This window comes from Didymosphaeria variabile, assembly GCF_027946475.1.
Source record: "Didymosphaeria variabile strain IMI 356815 chromosome Unknown scaffold_5, whole genome shotgun sequence".
Classification (NCBI taxonomy): Eukaryota; Fungi; Ascomycota; class Dothideomycetes; order Pleosporales; family Didymosphaeriaceae; genus Didymosphaeria; species Didymosphaeria variabile.
In genome coordinates, this window is record NW_026611624.1 from 1503655 (window position 1) to 1527923 (window position 24269).

General features: G+C 49.5%; 11 protein-coding genes across 11 annotated transcripts; 4 read left to right on the plus strand and 7 right to left on the minus strand.

The window, feature by feature from the left end:
- Positions 1-825: 825 nt before the first annotated feature.
- N0V89_006960 (uncharacterized protein) lies at positions 826-1981 on the plus strand (the record flags this gene model as incomplete). The annotated part of the gene is made up of 3 exons (XM_056215726.1): positions 826-1067; positions 1294-1642; positions 1910-1981. 3 exons carry the CDS (start codon positions 826-828, stop codon positions 1979-1981), a joined length of 663 nt encoding a protein of 220 aa, XP_056069973.1.
- A 1899-nt stretch (positions 1982-3880) lies between these two features.
- On the minus strand, positions 3881-5274 carry N0V89_006961 (uncharacterized protein; the record flags this gene model as incomplete). Its single annotated transcript, XM_056215727.1, has 4 exons — positions 3881-4187; positions 4241-4434; positions 4482-4891; positions 4950-5274. The coding sequence occupies 4 exons, from the start codon at positions 5272-5274 to the stop codon at positions 3881-3883; spliced, it is 1236 nt and encodes a 411-aa protein (XP_056069974.1).
- A 580-nt stretch (positions 5275-5854) lies between these two features.
- N0V89_006962 (uncharacterized protein) lies at positions 5855-6728 on the plus strand (the record flags this gene model as incomplete). Its single annotated transcript, XM_056215728.1, has 2 exons — positions 5855-6226; positions 6273-6728. The coding sequence occupies 2 exons, from the start codon at positions 5855-5857 to the stop codon at positions 6726-6728; spliced, it is 828 nt and encodes a 275-aa protein (XP_056069975.1).
- A 922-nt stretch (positions 6729-7650) lies between these two features.
- On the plus strand, positions 7651-9406 carry N0V89_006963 (uncharacterized protein; the record flags this gene model as incomplete). The annotated part of the gene is made up of 2 exons (XM_056215729.1): positions 7651-7699; positions 7761-9406. 2 exons carry the CDS (start codon positions 7651-7653, stop codon positions 9404-9406), a joined length of 1695 nt encoding a protein of 564 aa, XP_056069976.1.
- A 712-nt stretch (positions 9407-10118) lies between these two features.
- On the minus strand, positions 10119-12371 carry N0V89_006964 (uncharacterized protein; the record flags this gene model as incomplete). Its single annotated transcript, XM_056215730.1, has 4 exons — positions 10119-10665; positions 10713-11157; positions 11844-12053; positions 12179-12371. The coding sequence occupies 4 exons, from the start codon at positions 12369-12371 to the stop codon at positions 10119-10121; spliced, it is 1395 nt and encodes a 464-aa protein (XP_056069977.1).
- Positions 12372-13506: 1135 nt separating this feature from the next.
- Positions 13507-14597, minus strand: N0V89_006965 (uncharacterized protein; the record flags this gene model as incomplete). The annotated part of the gene is made up of 2 exons (XM_056215731.1): positions 13507-14239; positions 14296-14597. The coding sequence occupies 2 exons, from the start codon at positions 14595-14597 to the stop codon at positions 13507-13509; spliced, it is 1035 nt and encodes a 344-aa protein (XP_056069978.1).
- Positions 14598-15769: 1172 nt separating this feature from the next.
- Positions 15770-16610, minus strand: N0V89_006966 (uncharacterized protein; the record flags this gene model as incomplete). The annotated part of the gene is made up of 2 exons (XM_056215732.1): positions 15770-16320; positions 16358-16610. The coding sequence occupies 2 exons, from the start codon at positions 16608-16610 to the stop codon at positions 15770-15772; spliced, it is 804 nt and encodes a 267-aa protein (XP_056069979.1).
- A 263-nt stretch (positions 16611-16873) lies between these two features.
- On the minus strand, positions 16874-17621 carry N0V89_006967 (uncharacterized protein; the record flags this gene model as incomplete). Its single annotated transcript, XM_056215733.1, has 2 exons — positions 16874-17202; positions 17258-17621. The coding sequence occupies 2 exons, from the start codon at positions 17619-17621 to the stop codon at positions 16874-16876; spliced, it is 693 nt and encodes a 230-aa protein (XP_056069980.1).
- Positions 17622-18146: 525 nt separating this feature from the next.
- Positions 18147-19166, plus strand: N0V89_006968 (uncharacterized protein; the record flags this gene model as incomplete). The annotated part of the gene is made up of 3 exons (XM_056215734.1): positions 18147-18436; positions 18490-18922; positions 18981-19166. The coding sequence occupies 3 exons, from the start codon at positions 18147-18149 to the stop codon at positions 19164-19166; spliced, it is 909 nt and encodes a 302-aa protein (XP_056069981.1).
- Positions 19167-19872: 706 nt separating this feature from the next.
- N0V89_006969 (uncharacterized protein) lies at positions 19873-21414 on the minus strand (the record flags this gene model as incomplete). Its single annotated transcript, XM_056215735.1, has 4 exons — positions 19873-20093; positions 20144-20339; positions 20397-20924; positions 20989-21414. 4 exons carry the CDS (start codon positions 21412-21414, stop codon positions 19873-19875), a joined length of 1371 nt encoding a protein of 456 aa, XP_056069982.1.
- Positions 21415-22667: 1253 nt separating this feature from the next.
- On the minus strand, positions 22668-23831 carry N0V89_006970 (uncharacterized protein; the record flags this gene model as incomplete). Its single annotated transcript, XM_056215736.1, has 1 exon — positions 22668-23831. One exon carries the CDS (start codon positions 23829-23831, stop codon positions 22668-22670), a length of 1164 nt encoding a protein of 387 aa, XP_056069983.1.
- Positions 23832-24269: the final 438 nt, after the last annotated feature.

Consider the following 24269-nt stretch of genomic DNA (forward strand, 5'->3'; position numbering starts at 1 on the left):
AACATAACGGAGATAAGCACCATTTGAGTGCATAAGATGGTAGAGCTTGCGGGATTATTCGAGAATTGTTGCCGAATCATAGGCCGGGGAGTGTAACGCCTTCGCCTCAACCTGAAAGGTGAATGTGGGCCAGTACGTGGTTTAGCAGAACATGCTGGTAACAATGCAAGCATGGATCCACTGCACTGTTCGAATTTATCAATTGTGTTGGCGGCAGGAGTTTCCGCGCTCAGCTGACAGGAGCCACCTAGCACTAGCCTATATAGGCGATTCTCTCAACTCTAGCAATCAATCACTCCTACACTCCACTTGGTTCCTACAAAGTTGAACATGGTTTGTCACCTGGACTAGCCAATATAAGTGATTCTCTCAACTCAGCATTCATCACTCCTGCAACCAACCTGTTCCTCAGGTACGTTAAGTTGAACATGATTTGTTCAGCAAAACTCAAACTCACATCGTCAATTCTGCGTCTCTTCCTCATTCTATTTGACATCGACATCAATTGCATCTTATACATACAAACCATTCTCCGAGGCCAATTCTAGAGTATTTCGAAACGCCTGCACGCCCCAATACAAAGCTTAACCCAAACAAGCTCACGCCCGCTGCGCGCCACGCACAGGCCAGCGCCGATCACTGGACAGGCGCATTTCCCCGCCAGCCCTCGCGTGCCACCACGTCAATGAAACACCTCAGCGCCCACATTCCACTTTAAAACCTTCTATATAGTCCAATGCACCCCCAATGACTTTTTGATATCGTTACTTCCCCTGTTCGTGACCGGTGTGGACAATGAGAAAGCTCGCCACCCTAATCCCTACCATGCGCTGGATCCCGCACGACATCGAGCCACCTTCTAGCTCGGAGAAGAAAAAGGAGAGACCAAAGCGCTTCATTCTGAGCAGGAAGAGTAGCGAGCCAGATCATGGGGCGTTGAAGAGGAGAAAAAGCGGCATCAGCCTTACCAGCGTCATAGACGAGGAGCTGCACGCTCGGACGCATATGCAAGACCAGAGCGCTTTTTTCAGCGCGTTACCTCTCGAGATTAGGAAGATGGTGTACGAGTACGTGGCAGGAGAAGAAACGGTGCATTTACTTTTCGCGAAGAAGCGATTTGGACATTTCATCTGTAAGGGAAAAGGGGGTGAAGATGGCGAGTGTGGATGTAAGGTACTCGTTGGTGGTGCGCAGTGCGGGAGGTTGAGTGGCGCGTGCACGAGGATGTTGGTTGTTTGTCGCCGAATGTACGTGCTGTCGATTTGGAAAGAGTCAAGATACTAATTCGAACAGGTACACCGAATCCGCCCCGCACCTCTACAGCCCTCACATCTTCTCTCTCCTCCATGTAACCCACCTGCTCTTCCTCCCTACGCACATCCCCCAACCGCGCCTCGACACTATCCGCACTCTGCGCCTGAAATGGGCCATTCGCGGCATGCCTTATTTCCGGAGGAATCCGTCTTCGAAGCGTCCTGCGTACCCAGAGGACACGGCGAATTGGGAGAAGGGCTGGGACATCTTGTCGCGCATGAGGGGGTTGAAGGATTTGAGGGTTGCAATTATCGATCCGAGTCCGGAGGGGATTTGGGAGGCGCATTGGCTGGGGGTGGAGGAGGTGCTGCTGGAGGCTGTGATGAGGGTGAGGGCGCCGAGGAGGTTCGAGGTTGTGTTACCATATGCAAGGTGTAAAGTGGATTGGGATATGGGCGGATGTAATGCTAGGTTAGTCAGGCCTGTTGCGGAAGGAGGAGGAGGAGATTGAGGTGAATAAAGGTGCTGCTGTAGTATTGTCAATTGAGCTATAGCTCTAATTATCTAGGGAGAGTCCTTGGGCTTGACGATCGTTAGCAATGGCGTCTGTTGTATAGTATGATAATTGTTCAAGAAGAAAGTTACCGGATTTCAGGCCATCACGCTCGAACAGCCTGCTGTCAGGTCTGTTATCGTAGGAACTGGAAAGGTCAGGACTGGTCTCTGAGGTTAGTTGGACTTTCGACTGTCAACATAGCTCATAACGCATGAAGAGCATAAATGCTTACCCATTTTATGATATGCAACCCTCAGGCCGATTCCAAGCAGCACCTCTCCACTATCACTACTCTGCCACGTGGTATGTAGATCCCGGTCTATGCTCATAGATGACAAAGATCCGTTCGTAATCAGGCTCAAAGGGGTTTTCAATAAGGGATTCTTTCCGTAACGCGTAAACAGCTTAATACTTGCTGTCTGGGATCTGTCATAGAGAAGGTGGTCAGCCGTAATTGCTGCACTAGTATCATACAGCCTGAAATTCAGAGGGTAACGCAACTGCAGCTCGCATGATTCTTCTTGTCTTCGTCTCTTATCTCGCAACCTTTGCCAGTCTTTGCGTCTTCCCCATCAACAATCTCCTGTCACTTGATAGTCGCCTTCCTCTCCTGTTGTTTCTGCACCCGCCTACCGCTACACTGATGCCGCTTACAACAAGCAGCACAGCTCCCTTCACAAGCCGCCAAAACCCGCGTCCCAGCCTCCTCCCTTTTCAACTTCCTGCACCACCGAACCCACACCCACCTCTCATCCTCGCCCACCATAATCACCCTCCCCTTCGCATACCTATTCTTCGCAATTTGCACTCCCGGATTGATTGCTTTTGCAAACCCGCAGTCGAGATAGAACCTCTTCATCCGCTTCCCTCTAGACTTGGCTTCGAACCCCGCCCATCCGAGCATTGCATCAATCGGTACGCCGTGGAGTTGAGTCTGCGCCTGCGAAAAGTGGTCTCTATGACGCAGACGAAGACAGTACCTGCAAGCCTGGAGTCCTTTACTCGACGCTCTCAGCGTTAAATCCAAGCCCAGAGTAAAAGGAGGAAGCATTCGTCTGATCCAGCTCGATGCGCCGCGAAGCGCGACGATGGCCCAGAGCCAGGCGTGTGGTTCTTCATACAAATCTTTGTCTGCGCTGATGTGGCGGAAGATTTCGTGATGGAGTTCTGTTAGTAGGCGTAGAAAGGGTGTGCATGATATGGGAAGGGGGATTTCTGCTAAATGCGGGGGAAAGCGGTGAGTTGGGTGGAGAGGACCTATAGGTCCGGGTGGAACGAGCATTGTTGCGATGGGTTGGTTTCTGCTGTCGATTTGGCGGTAGAACTTAACACTTCGATCTTGGATTTAGTCTTGCCATGCGTCACAGAGCTTGTAAGGACCCATCTTATTGGTAGAAAACGTTTGAAAAAGAACGAAGGTCCTGGAGAGATCGAAACAAGCTCTAGACGTGGTGCTGGCTGTTGCGATATTTCGACTAAGTTTACAAGTCGAGGAGTGATTTATGTATATATATGGAATGGGATGGCTGAGAATGAAGGTGGTTGGCGGTGCGAACGCACGAAGGAGATGATTGGGCTGCTGCCTGGTAGAATTTTGACAGCACTGCAATCTCCTAAATCAAGGCATGCAAGCGTTTACGGTATCATGAATGCTCGAGACCCACACTAGCTCACGGATCCAGAATTCGCCTAAGAGGGAAGTGACTGGGCGTGTCATAGGTATGTCAGCAGAGCACACAGCCTGCGCATATCTCTTCCTGGATACACGTCCCGAACCGATGCTGTTCGGTTCGAGAATATTGGGCCAGATTTTCAAAAAAGTTCGACCGTTATCGTCCCAATCGCATTGAGCCTACAAAAATGGGTGGCATTTATCGAGCCGCGCTTCTGACGATCGCTGCATCGAAGAGCTCCGGTAGCTATGAGGAAAGTTTCAACGACGCCAAAGGTCCAAGTTCCAAATCTTTAGTCGATTGTGTTCGCGTCCAACGAAATAATATATCGTGTCATTCTCATATCATCCCTGTAGGGTTGGAAATCCTTCTGCAAGCATAAATGCCCAATATACATCTACACCTCCCTAATCTTGAAATGAAACATCTCATTAGACGGGACCGTATTCCGATCTCTCATCTTATGGGCGACCTCCGTTCCAAAGACCGGTACACGATACTCGAGTCGCTTGCCAGGTGCCGGGGCCTTCCCATCTGGAAGTGGGTGCGGGAAGGGTAGATACTCTGGCAACAGACCCAGTTGCCGGAGGACTGTACCTTGGTCCCAGCTGATATGCTCATGGTATAAGCGATCGCCTCGAATGTTCACGACAGCACAGAATGGTACCTCGACCTTGAGGTTGGTTGGGGGAATACCAGGAACACTTTGCGATTGTCGTTAGCATGAGCTTTGGAATAGGCAAGGGGAAATACTTACAGCCAGTCAAGCTCACGATCATGAGTAAAAGTGAAGATGAATTCGTCAATAATTCGATCGATGGCAATCGATCTACTTATCAGCTCTAGGTTCGTGTCTGCGGAGTTGTTGAAGATAAAGTTGTGTGCGTAGAAGTTGGTCAAGGGCTCTCTGCCCACACCACCCGTAAGCTGTATTCCAATCAGCGCGCCAATCTCAAATTCATCATTGCGTATTACCATACAGTGGGAACGTGATTTACATATGGTTCCTGCACCATAGTACTCATTGTGTGCTCAACAGAACGATCCGCGAACTCGTAGTAGGTGTGCTCGTCCCATATGAGCTCAAGGTCAAACCATGGGCCACCCATCTGCTTCTTGAGGTGTGTGATACTCCTAGTGTGCGATATAGCCTCTTGAGTATAGTGAAATGTCTTCTGGAAGGGAGTGGCAAAAGTGTATGACTGCACCTCTGGGTAGTAGTACAGAGTCAAGTTCTCGGATCTCAGCGGCCTGTCACTCCCTTTACCTGCCAAGTGATACATAGATGGAGCACTTGACGCAGCTATCAATTTTTGCTCAGCAGTATCTGCGTATACAGCGGTAGCGGCGACTTCCGGGATGCTGTTCACTGCCTCTGCGGCAAGATTCCAGCACATTGGGTCGTATGCTATACGGATGATTATGTTAACCTGAGCACTGCAATCTCAGTTTCCAATTGAACTCACCCACAACTCCGATCTTCTCTTTAGGTTTGCACTTCTTATTCTGTTTCAGTGCGTTGACAGCTTGGCTAAGCGCATCCTTGACGTTCTTCTGTAGCGCCTGCTGCTCAATTTCAACAACGGCGTAACCTTCTTCGGCCCATTTTACGAGATGTGATGGAACACCTTCTATGATCTTTGTTGATGCACTTGAATCTGAGACAAGCACAATGATTCCTGGACCGTGCCCTCTGCGAGTGAGTGGGGACAGCATGGACACGCCCTGGTCGAGGATTCGGAGTTCCTCCTTTGGCAGTGGCGGTGGAGGTTTCGTGACATCGTTGAACATCTTGGAATTGAGACTGGACGTTAGATCGAGCTTCAGGGATTGATGTCTACTCCGCTAAGATACTCTTGGAGCTTCAGTGGTGGGCTGAGTTCGCGAGGCTGAAATCCAGGTTACTGATGACCTTTTTTTAGAATGACATCTGATGATGCACGTGTAATCTGTTGAACCGTTGAACGTAAGTAATGCATACTTCGTGGTTTTGACTAACTGGTCTGATTGTGCTGCGGTACCGGTACGGGGACTCGCGAATCTAGCGCGCGATCACCAGCGGAACCAAGTCCGGGCCACCATCGCCCCTCCGACACTATCGGCTAGACCACGTATCTTTCCCGCCACTGTCGGGTACTGATATGCAGGGCAGGGGAACTTTGCCGACCTTGATTCATGGGTCCAGACTATTGCCACGTGGCTTTAGATCCTCGGTCCAAAAGCTCAAGGAGGTATTAGGCCTATTCTTGTCTGAATCATCTGTGCATTGTTGCATATGCTAGAGGTACCTTTACTACAAGCAACAAGGACGATTCGAGCCATACACACACACTTTCAATCAAAGTCACCCGAAATTCGAAATTCGATTACAATGGCCGACAAGCTTGACGATGTGCGGCCTATGTTTGAACTGCGAGGCCGAAACTACTTGATCACTGGTGGTGCACAGGGTATCGGTTTTGCGGCCGCACGGGCTATCGCCGAGTTGGGAGGAAATCTGGCTGTCTTGGATATCCAGGACAGACCGGTTGAGGAGTTCACCGGCCTGGCGTCTAAATACCATGTCAACACCTTCTACTTCAAGACAGATCTCACACAGCAGGAAAGCCTGAATGCGGGATTCGACCAAGCCCTCGAAGCTTTGGGATCGATTGATGGTTGTGTACCTGCGGCAGGGATTGCCATCGACAAGCCTTTTGTTGACCAGACATGGGAGGAATTCACACGCATTCAGGAGATCAACGTAAGTGATCTTGCTTATGATCATGCCCGTTGCTGACATGTCTCAGGTCCGGGGAACTTTCTTCATTGTCCAAAGGGTGACCAAGCAGATCATCAAGCAACGGACTGCTGGTAGCATTGTGCTTATTGCTTCTCAATCGTCTCACATTGGCCTTCCAGGCTATAGAATGGCCGCATACAATGCCTCTAAAGGCGGTGTTCTGATGCTTTCCAAGGCGCTCGCGGTGGAGCTAGCGAAACATAACATCCGGGTCAACACCATTTCCCCTGGATTTGTCGATTCAGAAATGACACGCAATGTGCGTTCAGCAAAGAGTAAGCGGGAAGGAGACCAGATGTGGCTCGCTCCGCCGCTACAAAGGTTGAGCACGCAGAACGATCTTACGGGTGCGATTATCTATCTTCTTAGCGATGCATCGAGACACACAACAGCAGCGGATATCCAGATTACTGGAGGTCTACACGCTGGTACAATTGATGGAGTCATCAGTCCGCCATCATAAAACACCGTTTAGCATTTTCTAAAATTATTAATGAGGGTTTCATGTTTTGTTGAGTATCAACATCATCCAGAATCATGCTCATGGCTTGTCATTGTTTCTCATCATCTGTCTGCATTAAGACACACGAGCGCTGTTCACGTCCCTGGCTTTGCATGAGTCTCTCCATCAGAAATTCAAATTCTTATCAGAACACGACGGGGTCACGATTCCAAATTTGAACATAGCATCCATTGAACTTGGATGTTCACGCCCAATGCACACTTAGGGCTTCTTCGTAGATCTGGTGCTTTGAATACCTCGAAGGAAAATATCTGGAATCACCGACGAGGCTCCTTTTCGCTAACAGGTCGGATAATGGACATTACCGCTTCATCTGGTTCAGAAGTAGTTATCATACGAAGCAACCGAGGCGCGCGGCTGTGGGTCATCGGAGCGATCGATTTGAATTGCGAAATACCACCGCGGGAAGGAAACTGTGGCTCCATTGATAGGCCGCGCCGTGAAGACGACTTATAGAACAAGGAACGTTATCCGCCACCTCAAGCGGGCAATGCACCAATTAGAGTGTGCGCGCACTAGCACCTTATCTAGCCGACTTTATCTTGTCTAGAGTCTGTGGAACAATATCCGCTGCCAGATAAAGCTAAGAACTCTTCCCCACATAGAGCTAGGAACGCTTAACCCCAGATCAGGTGACGCCGATAGGGTCGCATTGGACAATTGACTCGGATAGCCCCTGACTACGATAGCCAGTTGGCAAGACGCCATTCATCCTCGCTGATCAACTGCTTGCACTACTTCATAGGCCAGGCGAGCTCCTGGAAAAGATCGCGGATACGTTCTTAACATCATAATTCCCCAATCACGCGAAGAGCCTTGGTCAGTCTGTATTTGTTCCTCCATTGCACCTTCAGCCTCAGCCATGATTGCAACAATGCCTGAGGCGTACGATCTCATTGTGGTCGGTTCAGGTACGTCCTTTACCTCTAGTTCAGGACCTGCGTCAAAATTATTTAACGAATTGGCGTTTAGGGTGGTTCGGCCTTGGGGCCGCTCGGGCATACTTACAATCTCATCCTGATCAGAAAATTGCCGTACTTGAATCGAACGAGTCGGTTGGCGGCACGTGGTCGGAGAAGCGGTTGTATCCCGGCTTGAAATCTAACAACATGCTTGGCAGCTATGAGTTCCCAGACTTTCCCATGAAGGAGGAGGTTTACGGTGTGAAAGAGCTCGATCACATCCCCGGCACGGTTCTGAGTCGCTATTTGACCGACTTCGCGAAACATTATGGCATATACGAGAAACTACAGTTCAATTCAACTGTCGGTCTTGTCGAATGTACAGAATCTGGATGGATCCTAACAGTCATGTCGCCAAGTGGAGAGCGAAGAATTCCAACGGAGAAGCTCATCCTCGCAACGGGCCTGACATCGACACCTAACATTCCATCGTACAAGGGTGCCGAGAAGTTTGAAAATCCCTTCTTCCATGCGAAGTACTTTTGCCGGAGAGCAGATGAGCTGAAGGAAGTAAAGAATGCAGTTGTTGTGGGAGGCGCCAAATCTGCATATGACGTTGCGTATGCCATGGTTGAGAGTGGTGCTACAGTTGACATGATCATCAAGCCTGACAGCAACGGCCCTGTCTGGATCGCACCCCGCAAGGTTACACCACTTCAGCACCGCATAGACACTATCCTTAACGTTCGAGCCCTATCATGGTTCAGTCCTTGTCCATGGGGCCAGGAGGATGGCTTTGGTGGTGTGCGCAAGTTCCTAGAGAAGACTTCCATTGGACGAATGCTCGTCAGAGGCTTTTGGAGCATGCTGGGAAACGATGTTCTCCAGCATCACCAATACGATAATCATCCTGAACTCCAGAAGCTCAAACCATGGCACTCTGTCTTCTGGATTGGCAGCGGTTTGAGTATCCTGAACTACAACACCAGTTTCTTTGACATGATCCGCGATGGCAAGGTTCGCGTACACATTGAGAACATTGATCACCTTGCTCCTGGGAAGGTTGTGCTTGAGAATGGAGACGAGTTGGTGGCAGATGCTATGATCTGTTCAACAGGCTGGAAGAAAGAGTCAACTATAACGTTCAAGGGGCTGGACAAGACAGGCCTGGGCCTGCCCATCAACGAGAAGGAACAGGCAAACCTTAGCCTAGAATACGACACGAAAGTACTCAACGACTTCCCAATTTTAGAAAAGCAGCCCATCCTACGATCCAAGGCTAAGAGACCCGCGGACCCTCTGCGGTATTATCGCTTCATGGTACCGTCGGGCATGCTTGCGAAGCGGAATTTTGCCTTCGCGGGGATGATCTCCTCAGTCAGCACTGCCATCTGCGCCAGTACGCAAGGTCTCTGGATTACAGCGTACTTCGATGATAAGCTGGACCGCCAGGCCAAGACCCAGGACGAGATCACCCGTGAGATCATGATGCACACGCAATGGGGCAAGTGGCGGTACCCCTGCGGCTACGGTGCAAGTCTCCCAGATTTCGTTTTCGAGGGCATTCCTTACGTGGACATGCTATTGAAGGATATGGGTATTAGAAATAAGCGGAAAGGCTCCTTCATCAAGGAACTCATCTCACCATACGTGCCGAAAGATTATAACGGGGTGCTAGATGAATATAAGAGGAAGATTGGTATCGTGACCCAGTGAAAGTAGAATAGGGTAGCAAATGCCTAGACAGGGCACCGTTCTGTTTCTTATGTCTTAATCAGACTGATCTGCATGGAAGTGTCTTTACGTTAATTTAAAGTTTTCAGTCATCCAATTACCACCACAGGTCCACATTAGACACGGATAATCGGTACCTGCTTCATACCAATCTTGAAGACTTCTCATGCGCGCGTACCTCTAGTATCTGGGTACTGTCACGCTACACTGTCTCGAGGGTCATCGCTGTGATTATGCGGCGCCCTCCTTTCGACCACCTGTGTGCTCTACATCGTGTACCATGGTTCCATCCTAGGCCTCACCACTCAACAGAACACCAACAAGTCAACACCAAAGCTATTCCCACGGACGTTGCCTATCAGCACGTGATCAAAATACCGAAAGAAGGCCATCACATAGGCTCCAAATTCCGTATGTGGTATCAATCAGTGAATGTTCCTCAACCAAGAGGCTGACGTTTCCGGCGTCTCATGTGTTACGTAAGGCCAGTGACAGCTCACGATTGTAAAGGCATATGTGGCTTATGTAGCCCCATGAGGCATTACGTAGTGGGACCATCCACTTAAATTCAGAAGCTGTCAAAGTTTAAACACTCTGGTTCTCGTAGATTTGTTTCCGCCCGCAAGAACAATTATGTAATGTACAAGATAGCTAGATCCATTTCGCTTGTACTCATCTATCGTGAATACATGACTCATGCTATGGAGCCTCCAACCTGTGCTGAGCAATCCAGGCCCATATCCACATCTGGCAACATGGGATAGAGATACGCACCAGCATATTTATCAACGTCCCAGAGCATGCGCATAATAACATCGTTGTCACCCATCAACGCAGGATCTATAGGTCCTATAGCGTTCGCAGCGCTACTCGTATGATCAAGCTCAAGAGGCCATTCGGTCAGGGAAGGCTCCAGTACCGACGTATCCGGGCTCGGGAACTGTGTGGTGATATGTTCCGCCTCGTCCACTTCGGCTGTGGAGTCTGTGAAGAAGACGCGGTCGACGAGCGTCGGACGAGATTCTTGCTTCTCCCGGATCAATTGTTCCCGGTAGGACTTGATGGATTGGTGGAAGCTCATGAGAATATTGTAGTACTGCTCAGCCTGAGGACTCATCCGCTTGAGCTCCCCCAGAACGTGAAGTGACTTGAGGAACGCGGCGCGCTTCTGTGAGAAACTGTGGCCATCTTCTACGAGTATCGAAAAGCCGAGAACAAGTCCGGTCGCAAAGATCCAGGCTCTATTAGATGTTAGCATACTGCTATGGTATGGGTAGGGGCAACCCACTTGAGGATACACATATTGCCAATCAACATGCCAGATTTCATAACTTGATGACACATCTGAGCCATGAGCGACGCTGCGTCAATGCAAGCGTCTGCCAGATGAGCGACCTTTGTGTTCTCAGTTACTACAGGCTCCGAACTCTGGGCCTGCCGAGGCGAGTTCCGCGCCTGCTCTGAGAGCAAGGGTACCACGTGTCGAATCAAACAATGTCGAGTGACCAGAATGACACTGAAATAGTATGAGCCGGCCACGTGGACATTTCCGATCGTCATGTGTCGCGTGTTGATGTTTTTATCGCTACCATGATGCCGTAAAATCGGTGGAAACGTGCGACTACTTTGTCGTAGAGCCAACACGAAGGCTTCGGTAGCCTCCATGTCAAGACCAAATTCAGCAGACTTAGCTACAGCCTCGTTGAGAATGGCGGAAACTTCATAAGATGCACCTAGAGCCAACGCTTTGTATGTGACTTCGGGGTTCGTATTCGAATTGTCAGTTACGTAGCTTGTATGGCCCTTACGTAGAGACGGAGTACTACTCGGTCGACCAAGAATCGAATTGCAAATAACATCGAAGACGCGTAAGCTTTTGGCTGTTCGAAGTCTGTCGTACTCATGTTAACGTAACCCCATGGAAAGTCGGATGCATGTATGCCTTACCTCGCGTTCCTGACTTGTTGTGATAGATGATTACATTGTGCAGACGAATGTAGCCCCAATATATCAGCAGCTTTTGAGGCAACACCGAGGTACATGAAAGCTGTGTTACGTCGGCATGCCCCGAACATGTAAAAAGCCATAAGGAGGAAAGCTCTTACTAGGTCCAGACTCGGATCCTCTAACATCCTCTCGAGTGCCAGCTTCCGAGCGTAAGAGAATAGTTTCGCTGCCCATGTGGCATCGTCAATGCTGTGGCGACACTGTGCTCCAATCGCAATCATGAGGTACAAAGATGCGGTCTCTAAGCTGCTCAACCTTTGAGAAACAGGTGGTATCGTGCTTGGGCTGATAGGTTCGTGGCTTCCCAATAACCGTGAGATGTCTTCCCAAGAGTAGAGATCGAGAAGGCCACTTGACTAAGCACCATTCAGAATGCGATTCGAGGAAACCAAGAGTGGAAAGATGGGGTTACTGACGGCATCCAGAAAGACTTGTATGAAGGCGCTCTTCTCATCAATGCTCAGACTGTCGTAGACGGAATTTGGATCTACGTCTGCACTGTCTGCTTCGAAGAGCTTGTGACTATCATCGGCGACGGTGAAGCCAGAAGGACCGACATGGCGTTCCAACGTCTTCTGTAAAAACCTCAAGAATGAGATGGCAGCCGTATTCCCGATGAAGACTGGAACGAACAGTGATTAGCTTGCGTCTTCGATATCTATGTTGGGATGTGCTTTGCGAGTGAAGGAAGCAAGTGTATCAATGTATTGCAAATCGCCACATGTATTGCGTCTTGACTTGACTTACCATTTTCTCCGTTCACGCTCGACAACATGAGAGGCGGCTGGTCTATGCCCTCATTAGAGGAAGTTTGCGTCTCATCATCGAAGGCAAGCTCAGATCCATCATGACCATCAACATCGACCTCATCCGAAGTAATGCTACCTGAAGACACGACACTCTGGCCATGAACGTTCCAGGAAGAAATAGGCGAGACCATGGAATTGCCTAATGAATTCCTATTCCCTCTTGAATTCGAATCAAGTACAGTGGCATTCTGTGGGAGAAACGAGCTTCGCCGTGGTAATGGGTGGCGCCGCCTGCCGCGTGTGTAATGACAAGTCTCAGGGTTGCCTTTCTTCACGCAAGCATCGCAAGGCTGGTTTCCGTCACAGCGCTTCTTGGATCCTTTGCACTGGTCGCACGCTCGAGCGACCCGCTGCCGGTCCTCTGGCTTCACTGGCCGACGGGGCATCGTGAACTCGGATCCTGGAGTGAGATCAGAACATCACGTGACCATATATTTGAGGTCTCCAGGCCCACTCAGTGCAAATCTGGGGTATCGGATGTCGTGTGTTGTGTTGAAAAGGAAACATGCGGAAGTCGTTCGTGGAGCAGTAGCCGCCATGATGTTAACGCGGCTCTGACAGGCATCTATCCAATCGCCGCTCGACAAGTCTAGCTGCCAATAACAGGGCCTTGATCTCACCAGCGGCATACTGATAAGCATGAAGCGGGACGCCCTTGTGCTCTAGAGTCCCAAGGTGCCCTATCCGAAGATAGGTGACGGTCCGCTAGATAGATGGCGATCCCATGACTCGGCCCTATTTTAGCGTGCCTCGGCCGCGGCGAAATTTGGCCACTCAGTGGCCACCCACAGGCATACCAATAATTTCATCGGTGCATCCCCAAAGACCACTACGGAAGCGAAGGTACGCGTGGTCGACAGAGCGACGCTTGAGCCTTTTCTGGTTTGCTCACCGGTATGCTTCAGCAAGTCTACCGACTTCAGTAACAGGAAGCGGAATATCTCCGCGAGTGGAGACGTTCCCCGTGCAACGACCTGAGAATGCAGCGTATATCAATGGCATATTAGGCACATCCTGCACCTATACTTGATCCGGTTATTCCCAGAAATGAACAGAGAGAAAAACGTTCACACAGTCAATCTTTTTTTTCCAGGCAGACCACCTTATAGTATTCCGAGGTCAGATGAATCCATGGATGTATTGCTGCCCCATGTATTAGGAAAATCGTTGCCTTCAGTGTCGACCTAATGGTAATTCACGGTGTGGAAGCATATCTCGGTATCTCGGCGTACCATTGCTGTTTGCTTGAAAGTTCGATGTTTCTTATCAGTTCTTGACGTCTATATAACTTTTGCATTGGAGTCCTTGTACTTGTTGAGCTTGAATAGGCCTTTCGCATTCTCCCCTGCCAATCTTGAGACGATCTCCCGTGTTCATCTCCGCGTTGTCAAACCAGACACATCCATCCTCGAAAGTCTCAAAAGGATAATCAACGGAGAATAGAATACGGTCGGAGCTGACCTGATCTTTGACGAAATTCAGGGTTGTCGTAGAGAAATGACCGCTGGTGGTCACCCAGAAGTTCTCATTGAAGTATTCGCGGATTGTTTTCTTGCAGTCGAGGCCGAGCTTCTTCTTACGGTCCTCGAACCAGTGGTTTATGCGCCACATGTCGAAAGGAATGTGCTCCCCCAAATGTCCAAGGATGACCTGAACCTTAGGATTCCTGTCGAACACACCATTTGTGACCATTCCAAGAGCATGCAGACTGACTCCAACGGCGAAAGATAGGGGAGGGCCAATGAGCCATTGGCGGTCCTTCCAAAGCTTTTCGAAGACAATGCCAGTTGGGTTCCTAGGATGCAGGTATAGAGGTACGTCGAGCTCCACCAGTGTTTGCCAGAAAACGTCCCATTCTGGCTGATCGTAGAAAACGTAATCTTCGCCATCTGCGCCAGCTCGTTGAGTATCGTTTACCAACGCGCCCTTGAAACCGTACTTTGTAACTGATCTCCTCAATTCATCGGAAGCTTCCTGCGGGTCGTGCATGGACAAGGTGCTGTAATCTGGATAAGTATCCACCAGTGAAAATAGTAGAGCAGCTGGTATGCTTACGCGAAGGCTCCGAGACGATCAGGGAAGGGCTTGATTTGCTCGGCGATATAATCATTGATCTCCACAGCCAAAGCCTGAGCTTCCTTGGGATCAAAGATATCTTGGACACCAGGTGCAGTGTAAGATAGGATAGTGTAGCCTACACCATATTGATCCGCAAACTTTAAACGGATGTCCTGAATATCTTGAATCTCTTTTGTATGCTTTTCAGCATCTGTGCTGAAAAGACCGGCCCACCATTTTGTTTTTTCCTCCAGACGAGGCAAGGCAAAAGCTTCTTCGAGAATGACCTTGCCGAGCATTTGGTAGAGCTCAAGGAAGTAGGCGTGAAGTGAGCAAAGAGAGAGAGCGAGGGAGGGGGAGAGATTGAAACAAGGCAGGTTGAGGATGGGTGCTTTTAAGAAAGGATTAGAGTTGACTATGATGCCAGTATACACTAGGGCCAATGCTTCTGCTTATGGTGTGAGTTTCAACGGCGGCAAAGGATTGTAAAGGAATTCAGATCATGCAGCCCCACCTTGGGACTCCGCACCAAGCTGTCTCCTGGCGCGTTGGTTGCATCCCCGGATGTTCTTGGTGAGGGGTGGGTGCGTTCATCGGTGCGAGTGTGGAGGGGAGGCGGCGGAAGCGTTCCGTGCAATAGCCGAAGCGGGAAGCGCACACTTGCATGAAGCGCGGGGTCACAGGAGATGCTTTAATAGTAGAGCCGTCGGATGCATGCGATTGTGCGTTTGGACTTGAACCGGGCATCTTGCCATTTTCGCAATCAATATGTGAAGATCCTACGTCCAGCGACACCTACAGTATCATATACCAGGCCTATGAGGAGTGTTGATCGAACGTCTACAGTTCATGGTCTTCAATCTAGACAGGCAGATTGCTCACTACTCAACAATGCCGGAAAACAATATTGACGCGGAATTAACTGTTGATAGTATATTGCCATATGGCGCATGACTAAGAAGTTACTACTAGCGATATGTGCCATATCAGGAAGCGTGTTCCGAGGTTGATTGCAGATGTACAACTTTAGACAAGAAAAATCGAATTCTAGCATCGATGAGTGAAGACGAGTCGTTCATTAGGGGGCCGTTGGAAGTCGAAGTTTCATGCTAGTCCTTGTTGGCCACTCAATCTGGCATGGTGGCCTGCGAGGTCGTGTGGAGCGGTAAGCTTACGGAGGTAGTGGCCAACAGGAATCAAGCATGTGCGCGTACAGAAAGATACGTGAAGGATGATATTCATCGAACAATTTGTGCGAACCCCTTGTATTTACACAAGCAGTTTGACAAGTCATGTAGATTCCTCGAAGTTTTCTATCGATCTGTGGTCTTAATATACCTAGGTAAGGGCGATAGGACTAGGGGCACGATATATACATATATGTAGTTGCACACGTCTTCAATTGCGGTTCCGTTATGTCAAACTTAGGAGTCATTCCTCCGTTCCATTCTCTGTGTACCCCTTTGACGTGTCAATAACCTTTGCGAACATCTGCCTCAGATCCAAAGTCCCACGTAGGCAGGTCCGAACCATTCGGCCGGCTAGCTCTCTGAAAACCAATTTCGAGACCTTCGATCTCGGCCACCGGGTTCACTACTTCAACATCGGCGTTGTACTTATCTGCGTACCATTTATCAAGTAATTTCGGGCGCGTGAAAAAGGTTGGAAACTGTCGGCGCATTTGTTGCAGTGCAGTGCCACTGATCTGATCCACGCTGTTGCCGTGTCGCAGCGCCAGGAATTCGGGTCCCATCAATTGTCGAAGCTGTTCTTGAACTTGTTCCGTATGCAGCCCTGCTTTGAAGAGCAAGAGATCGTACTGTAATAGAGAGACTTGACCATGCCATGAGCCACCGCGTTTTGTTCGATGTAGAAGCCCGATGAGAGAGGCAATGGCTCCCATGCAGCCAGTTCCGTAGTCTGATATTGGGAATGGAGGTACTATAGGCTCTGAAAGACCCATGAACTTCCCTTGCTCCCACGCAACACCCGAGACCTGCACGGAAAGGTTAATACCAGGACCTAATTTACAAATGGTGCTTAAGCTATGGACTTACACAATCGGCGATCTGTTGCCATCCCGGCCTGTGAGCCCACTCGCCCTCATATCCAAAACAGTTCTCGTTGACATATACGATACCCTTACCTCGTCGCATGGCCATCTCAGACAGCTGCCTTGGGCCGTATCCAAGTCTATCAAAGGTTCCAGGTCGATAGCCATCCACAACAATGTCCACTTCGGCAAGGAGGGCTTCGAATTTTGCTTTTCCTTCGGGCATCTTTATATTCAGATCTGCTGCATGCTTGCCCATGTTTCCATCAACCTGGAAGAATGGTACGTCGCTTAAGTTAGGACTGGTGATCTTCAAGACTGTGGCACCATACTCGCCCAAGATGCGCGTAATTGTGGGACCTGCGATAATTCGGCAAAGTTCAAGAACTTTGATGCCTGACAGTGGTCTCTTGTCTTTGCTTGATGGGAGGGGACATGGCGGCGTCCGGCCCTCTAATTGAGTGATGTTCCATGGCAAAGTTTTCGAAGCTACTTTCCCCTGTGGTGATGATCAACATGCACTCACTTCCAGATTACGGTTAACAAGCTTACATGTGGTGTCTTCAAGAAGTCTTCGTGTTTCAACACAGGAATTCCAGCCTGTTTGTTAGCTGCATTCATCTCCTCGAGCTGCTCGGTCGTGAATTTTCGGACGGCACCTTCTATCGTACTGACAATTTCCTCATGTGTCTCAAGATCGGGTCGAAAAGGTTCCAGGCCGATCATGCCCAGCGTCTTGGATGCTTCCAGTGAACCATGTATGTGGTAATATTCTCCTTGTCTGTTCGTCTCGTACAGATTTGCTGACATGCGGCGATACGGATTAGACTGTGCCTGTAGAAGATCCGTATCTTCCCGGGTCTTGTCAGCCAGTGCAATCAGCGATCATTGGTCTAAGGCGAATACCTTTGAGAAGTTTCTTAGCATCTGGATCCAGCTTGGTTTTGCCTCCGACCGTAGCTAGATACGCTTGGAAAAGAAAAGCTGTTGTCTTCTCCAGATCGATCTTGATGGCTCTTTGTGCATCTTTCCCAGCTTTGAGATCACCTAATTCGGCAACCACAGAAGCTTCCATAGCTTTCAGTGCCGCTGTAGTCTCCGTCTCCTTGAAGGGGATGGGAAAGTAGGGTAAGGTCCTTTTTGCCTCGAATGTGACATTCTCTGCCCTGTGGCGGATTGATTTTGGAAGCTCATCATCATGCTCGTTGAACAGCTCCAGTAACGTCTGTAGGATATTCTTTGACTCCTCGGTCGACTTGTAGAACACCATGTTGCGTCGCAGCTTCACACTCAACTGCGCACTTCGAGACCTTCGTAGCAATGCTGGCCTCCAATATCGTTCTGTGCGACGTCGCGCATGACATACTAGGTGATGTACAGACTAGACCTATTACAGAGAGCTTCGAGTACCATCGTTTCTAAAGTGTGGGGGTCTGGTCCCGCTTGGAGGTGTTCCGATGGGGCATCGGATGCGGCACCTGGGAGCATCGGCTGATGCCCGCGTACCGCTTGCGCCCCTAGTGAGCGATCCGCGCCGTTCTGTCAAGGCGATACAGGCGCACTTGCCGTTCAATAACAGCCAGGAATCCAATTATCACAATCCAATTTCTAATTGGCACAGGGCATATCACAGCATATCACAGCATATCACGCCAGCTTCGAAGCTACTGCGGGGTAACGAAGACTCGGGGCGTGAGCTCGATGCAATATTTGGGAAACTTGATAGCTTGTCCATATCAATTACCATTCGTCTAACCTCACTCTATCGGCACATTCCTTTCCGCTGAAAAGAAGCATGCCTCACACAAACGGCACCAACAACGTCAACGGGGCCAGCAAGCCCAAGCCTCAGTATGAACCCGATTTCACATCGAATGTGATCAAAGCTACTGGACCGAAAGCCAATCCCCGCGTCGCGCAAGTCGTCGGAAGCTTAATACAGCACCTTCATGATTTTGCGCGCGATGTCGACCTTACAGTCGACGAATGGATGATGGGCGTCAACATGATCAACCGCGCAGGCCAGATGAGCAACGAGAGACGGAATGAGGGCCAGCTGTTATGCGACGTGATTGGTCTCGAATCGTAAGCTCTCACAGTCCGAAGGCCACTGTATTCACTGTATTGACTTTCCTCAGGCTTGTTGACGAGATTACAAACAAGCAGCTCGTAGGCGCCGACTACGAAGCCACGAAAACAGCCATCCTGGGACCTTTCTTCCGACATGATACGCCGCCCACCAAGAATGATTCGAGTATCATCAAGACCATGCCAAAAGATGGTGAAGTGACGTATATGCACGGCGTCATCCGTGATGCTGCCACTAATGAACCACTTAAGGGCATTACAGTTGATATCTGGCAATGCAGCACGAATGGTCTCTACGAGCAACAGGATCCGGACCAAGCAGAATTCAACCTGCGCGGTAAGCTCACCACCGACGAGAATGGATATTATGGGCTGTACTGCTTGCGGCCTGTTCCATATCCTGTACCATACGACGGTCCGGCTGGTGAGCTACTTAAGCTTCTGGACCGTCACCCTTACCGACCGGCCCATATTCACATCATTGTAAGCCACATCAATATTTTGATGCACATATGAGAAGTAATTGACAAGATGGTTGTAGGCGGGGAGCGACAAGTACACTCCTTTGACAACCCAAATTTTCGACAAGACCAGCAAATATCTTGCAGATGATTCAGTGTTCGCGGTGAAGGATGACCTCGTCGTTGATTTCGTGCCAGTTGAGAGCAACGAAAAGGCATCTTTGGAGCTCACATACAATATCAAGCTAGCTAAGATAGTAGAGTAGAAAAATGAGTAGAATAGAAGATAAAATTCTGTATACCTTGAGCTCGAGCGTTCTTAACGTTTCTCAAAGTGAAGTGCCCAAGTGTTCCGGGCGTGTATCTCATGGAAGGTGGGCAGTACCGCCTAGGTTACTTGAGGACCGTAGATAATTTGTCGCGACTACATGAGCCCTTCTTTCAATCAAGACCAGATTTCTATGCTAGTAAGAGGATTTTATGAGATTCCACGCCATAACGGATACTGGACAGTTACCGTGACTCATATGCCGCAATAAAGACAACGGAGTTTGGCACATGAGTCGCTTCCTAAAGCTCTGTATGTGTGCGTGGGAGCGTCGAAAATTTTCAAGATTGAAGAACAGCGTGGTCCGTGATCTTTTGAAACGAAGTTTCTGACGAGTTGGAAATTACTATCGTGGCTCTTTTCGACTACACTTTAGGCAGCTTAGTATTTTGGATTTGACACCCTACTATAAGTTTGATGAGTTTGGAACCCGCAGCTATCAACACGTTCTGACTTGTAGATTGTTTTCAACATCATATCGAGATACGCCTAGACTGCGACCGCCCGGAAACGAGGTCGAACGTGATAGATCGAGTATTAGAAAACGCGGAGATATTAAAACTTTGGAATAATATTTGATCTTCTAAAAAGGTATAACATGAAGGAAAGCTTTACGCTCTATAACGCTACATCAAATTTGTTGTTTACAACCTAGATTGCTTCTCGCCGACTGTGACACCATTCGTGAGCTTGAGACCAATAGGTAAGCCCTTGATGTACTTGTCAGTGTACGGAACTCCTCGTCTCTCGGCAAAAGCCTGGTCAATATCCTTGTACATGTCATATGCGTTCATCTCCTCAATGGTGAGCTTGTTCGCTTCGTCCTCTACTTTGTACCCTTCAATGTTGGTGTTACTCGAAAAGCCTGAAATTAAATGTCAATCGTTGCTGTACATGTAAAATAAGTGTACTTACCGATTCGCTCGTTGATATTATACGCGGCTTTGGCTGCGGAAGACTGAACCTTTGTGGCGCGAGGCAGACGGATCTGCTCGTAGACAGCAAGAGACTCTTTCACATCTCCCTTGAAGTAGTCCTTGTTAAAAAGAATACCGATAGCAGCTGCGTCTTCTATGGCCATGCAGGCACCTTGACTTTGATGGGGCATCATCTAAAGGTTATGTTAGTTCGAAAATTCTTAGCCGAGAAGAAAAACAGCCTGGCTTACAGGATGACCGGCATCGCCGATCAAACAAACATTGCCCTTGACAAGGTACGGGTACGGCTGATGGACCCACAGGCGCCACGGCTGAACCTCAATACCAATAGCAAGATGAGCCTTGACCTGAGCATCGAGTTCTGGATATGGCGCAAGCAGTTCCTCTACAGGGCGATTGGCACCACCCCAGGTGTGATTGCTGTAGTCTCCCTCTGACCGAGGGAAGAAACAGTAGTAAGAGAGAAGCTCGCCGCCGTTACAAGGTGAAAGGACAATCTTGTCCCACTTGCCTTCCTGACCGCCCCAGTACTCTAACGCGCTGTTGAGAGAGTAATCAACAAGGCCAAGCTTTCTTGCGTCCTTCGACAATACGTTGGCATGCAGACAGCTAGATTCTGCAGGCCTCTTCTCTGGGTTCAAGCCGATGATCTTGCGCGTTACTGACCCAATACCATCGGCTCCAACGATCAAGTCATGGGTAGCCTTTACTCCGTTGGTGAATATGATTTCGCCACACTCAAGATCAATATTTTGGCACTAGATAGCGAATCAGCATACGAATAACTTTCAAAGCGCAGGCTTGGTTGTGACAAATACTTACTGAGTGATTTACAAGCAACTTTGCTGGGGTTCCAGCGCCTTCATCTTGTAATGCACACTCCATCAGCATCGTGTGCATGTACTGCCTGTGAAACATGTTGTATACATAGCCCCATCGCTCTTCATAGTCGTTCAGATCGTAAACACTAAAAGGCTCGCCAGTCTTCCAGTCGCGGTTGATAAGCTTCTTCAATACGACTGGGTCACCCTTCTGGACGTCAACATCCCACTCATGCAACCAGCGAGTACCGTTTGCTGCACATGAAACTGATGCGCCAGCCTCTCCTGCGAAGTCGTTGCGCTCGTAGACGGTGACGTCGTGGCCTGCCCGACGTAGAGCAATAGCAACGGACAGACCTCCTATGCCGCCGCCGATGACAGCCACGTTCAAGCGCCTCCAGCCGCCTTCGCTGATTGTTCCTGGCATGTTGGTGCGGTAAGATGGAAAGAGGAAGAAGACAGATGAATATATGGACTGAAGCACGCGAAATGAGCGTGAGGCTGAAGATGGAGTAGTGATGCTCTAATTTGATCGGTACTTCGCGTAATTCTATAGTCGCCCGTACGTTCATGTCTTCACGTGTTGTCACTATGGCACTAGAAATCGGTCTAGCCTTTTTGCACTTGGAGCGGATCATGCGTTGCCATGCCTTGCCTGAAGGCAGCTTCCAGAAGCGGACATATCACACGATACGGGTACGGCAATGTTCCTATAGCTTGATCGGTGAGCTTGTCGCGTGGCTCTTGACAGGTTCGTGGCGGATATTGCACCTGGTGCGATAGCCGCCATTCAACAATTGATCGGATCTTGAACCCTTCCCACACCATTACCGGTCCGGTCAGAAGGAAGCGATTGTTTTCGTTGAATGAACATTTACGCGTGCAAGAGATCTTGGCGACACGTATATGAATGCCTGGTCCTCGCGCAAGCGCGATACTGCGTTTAGCACGTTCAAGCTTGGGTTTCGGTACGGCGTCGACAGTCGCAAGCTATAAGATATTCACAAGTGTCTGATCAAACGTTGTGACGAGATAATCAAGAGGATCTTATGAGTTATTATCGGGTTGCGAGGGCAGGTGTAAGGAACCGAGGTCAATTGACACAATGCCGGACGAGAAGTGAGGACTTTTTGTGAAAAACGGGGACTTCGCTCAGAATAGCCCCAGACCAGTACAATTGCGTACGACTGGGGGAGTACGGAAGCAATGCCGTGAGGCATCGAAGAAGATCGAAATATTGGCCAATGAAGACGGGGATAAAAGCAAGGCAAATGGTTCGATGAAGCGGAGTCACAGTATCTTTGTACTGTGAGGCATACTTCTTTATTGTAAAGCAGGATGTCTTTAATGTTTATGGTGAGGGAGGGGCTAGAGTTGTGAGTACTGCTGGACAGGTTCAGGCACGTCCGCGTGGTGTCAACTTCAAGTACCCTGGTTGCTTCCCCGACTTCAAACGTCATATATGGAGTACGCCCTGAGCAGAGTGCTTGGACGTGAGTGGGGCTCTACGGCATGAGTGCCTGTCTCTGGGACTCCGAAGCTCTCTCTTGTGGGTATCTTCCTGGCGACGAAGGGTATCATGTAGACGGCTTTCAAAGCCATCGCCCTCCTTTGTGTCAAAAAGCCAACTACCCACTTCTACCATCGCATTTGCTTGTTTACAGAATGACATCATTACTGCTACTTCTTGGTATGTCTCCGGCGCCGTTGGTGTAAAGGTGTGGCATTCTTCCGGCGCTGAGCACCATCTTTCCCACGATCTGCAGGTTCTAGAGCGCCTTTTGTTTCGGTGGCTCCATCGTTCTCTGCTTCGTTTTGTACTGTAGAAGTATCCTCCAATAGCTGTTGACTGTCCACGGGATGCTGACTTTGTCCCAGCACCCTCGCTTCCTTCAACTGAAGAGGCTGCTCCGCTAACCCAAGCTTGGACATTGCGAAAATCCACCAGCCTGGCGTAGGTGGAACCCAGTGTCCGATGTCAACGACATAACTTCTTTGCTCCTCGGGCAAGTTCATCCAGACAAAGGGCTTGTTACTGTTTACTCGACCTTCTATGGCGAAATCGCCAATTTCTTCCGGGATCTTGAGCGCTTCCACAATGACAATTGGCTGGTAGGCGGGAACAAGAAGATGAAGCATGACGGGACGAGCTTTACGACCCTGCTTCTTCGCCCGTCGTTCCCTCTCTGTGTTTGCGTATTGTCGTGCTGCAACCATGAAACTGAATGCCGTGTCGATTTGATTCGTATAACCGCAGAACGCAGGACCCAATGGTTTTCCCTCCAGAAGATGATAGAATTTCGGGTACCAATCATTATCGGGATGATAAAGAAAGAACCAATGCTCATAGGCTGGATCATCGGATGTTTGGCCCAGCCTTTCGCGGATCAGATCATAGACGTACTGCGGAAAATCCTTCTGTGCTAGCAGGGCTGTTTGCGCGGCGAGCGCTGTGGACATGTCCTTGAGCTGTGTCGCGATGAGGTGCAAAGCTTGGACGCCCTGGTAAGTCAAAACCACGTTTGCGCCGATGCCCACGGTAGTAGCGATGGTGTTGAATGTACTGAAGATCCTAACCGTGTCGCAGAACGAGCGCCCCATGACCTGCATAGACGGAACGAAGGCCTCGATGCGATCCACAATCTTCGAAGCCTTGGGTATGAAATCATTGAGATTCCCAGCAGTCTCATTCGCGTTATACATTAGCTCTCCGGCCTGGAAGATGCCTTCGACCGCCTGCACGGTTTTAACGAGTGGAGGGACTTGTTTGGCAGCTGTAGTGACATCTTTAAAGGATCTCGAGCCGAAAAGCGAACCCAAAACGGACGGTCGTCGGTTGCTCATGATGTGTCCAAGGATTCAGATGTTGTCCCGCGATGCATAAGGGACGCGACTCACATATACTCGCCACGGGTTCCACACCGCCATTGACGTGGCAGGTTAGCGCGGTTTCGGCCCGGCGACGTGCCGGACATTTTTGGACATCCTGCAATGAGTGACAGCTCACACAGTGCGAAGACAATAGAACGTGACTTGGTCTCATTTATTGTGAGTGCGCATCGGAGCGCTGCGCTGTGCCAGAATGCCTTGACGTTGTACCTGGCAACCACGGAAGATGAGTGGCCGAAAGACGGGGCTAGATACCAAGAACCAATCGTCGTTAGCATGGTGGGGCCCAGACGCTAAGCCTTTTTGCAGGGCCATGCTTTCGCGGTCGCCTTCGTACAAGCAACGACCAGCGTAAGCGTTTCCGAAGGCTCCATTGACTTCTCATCGTATTCG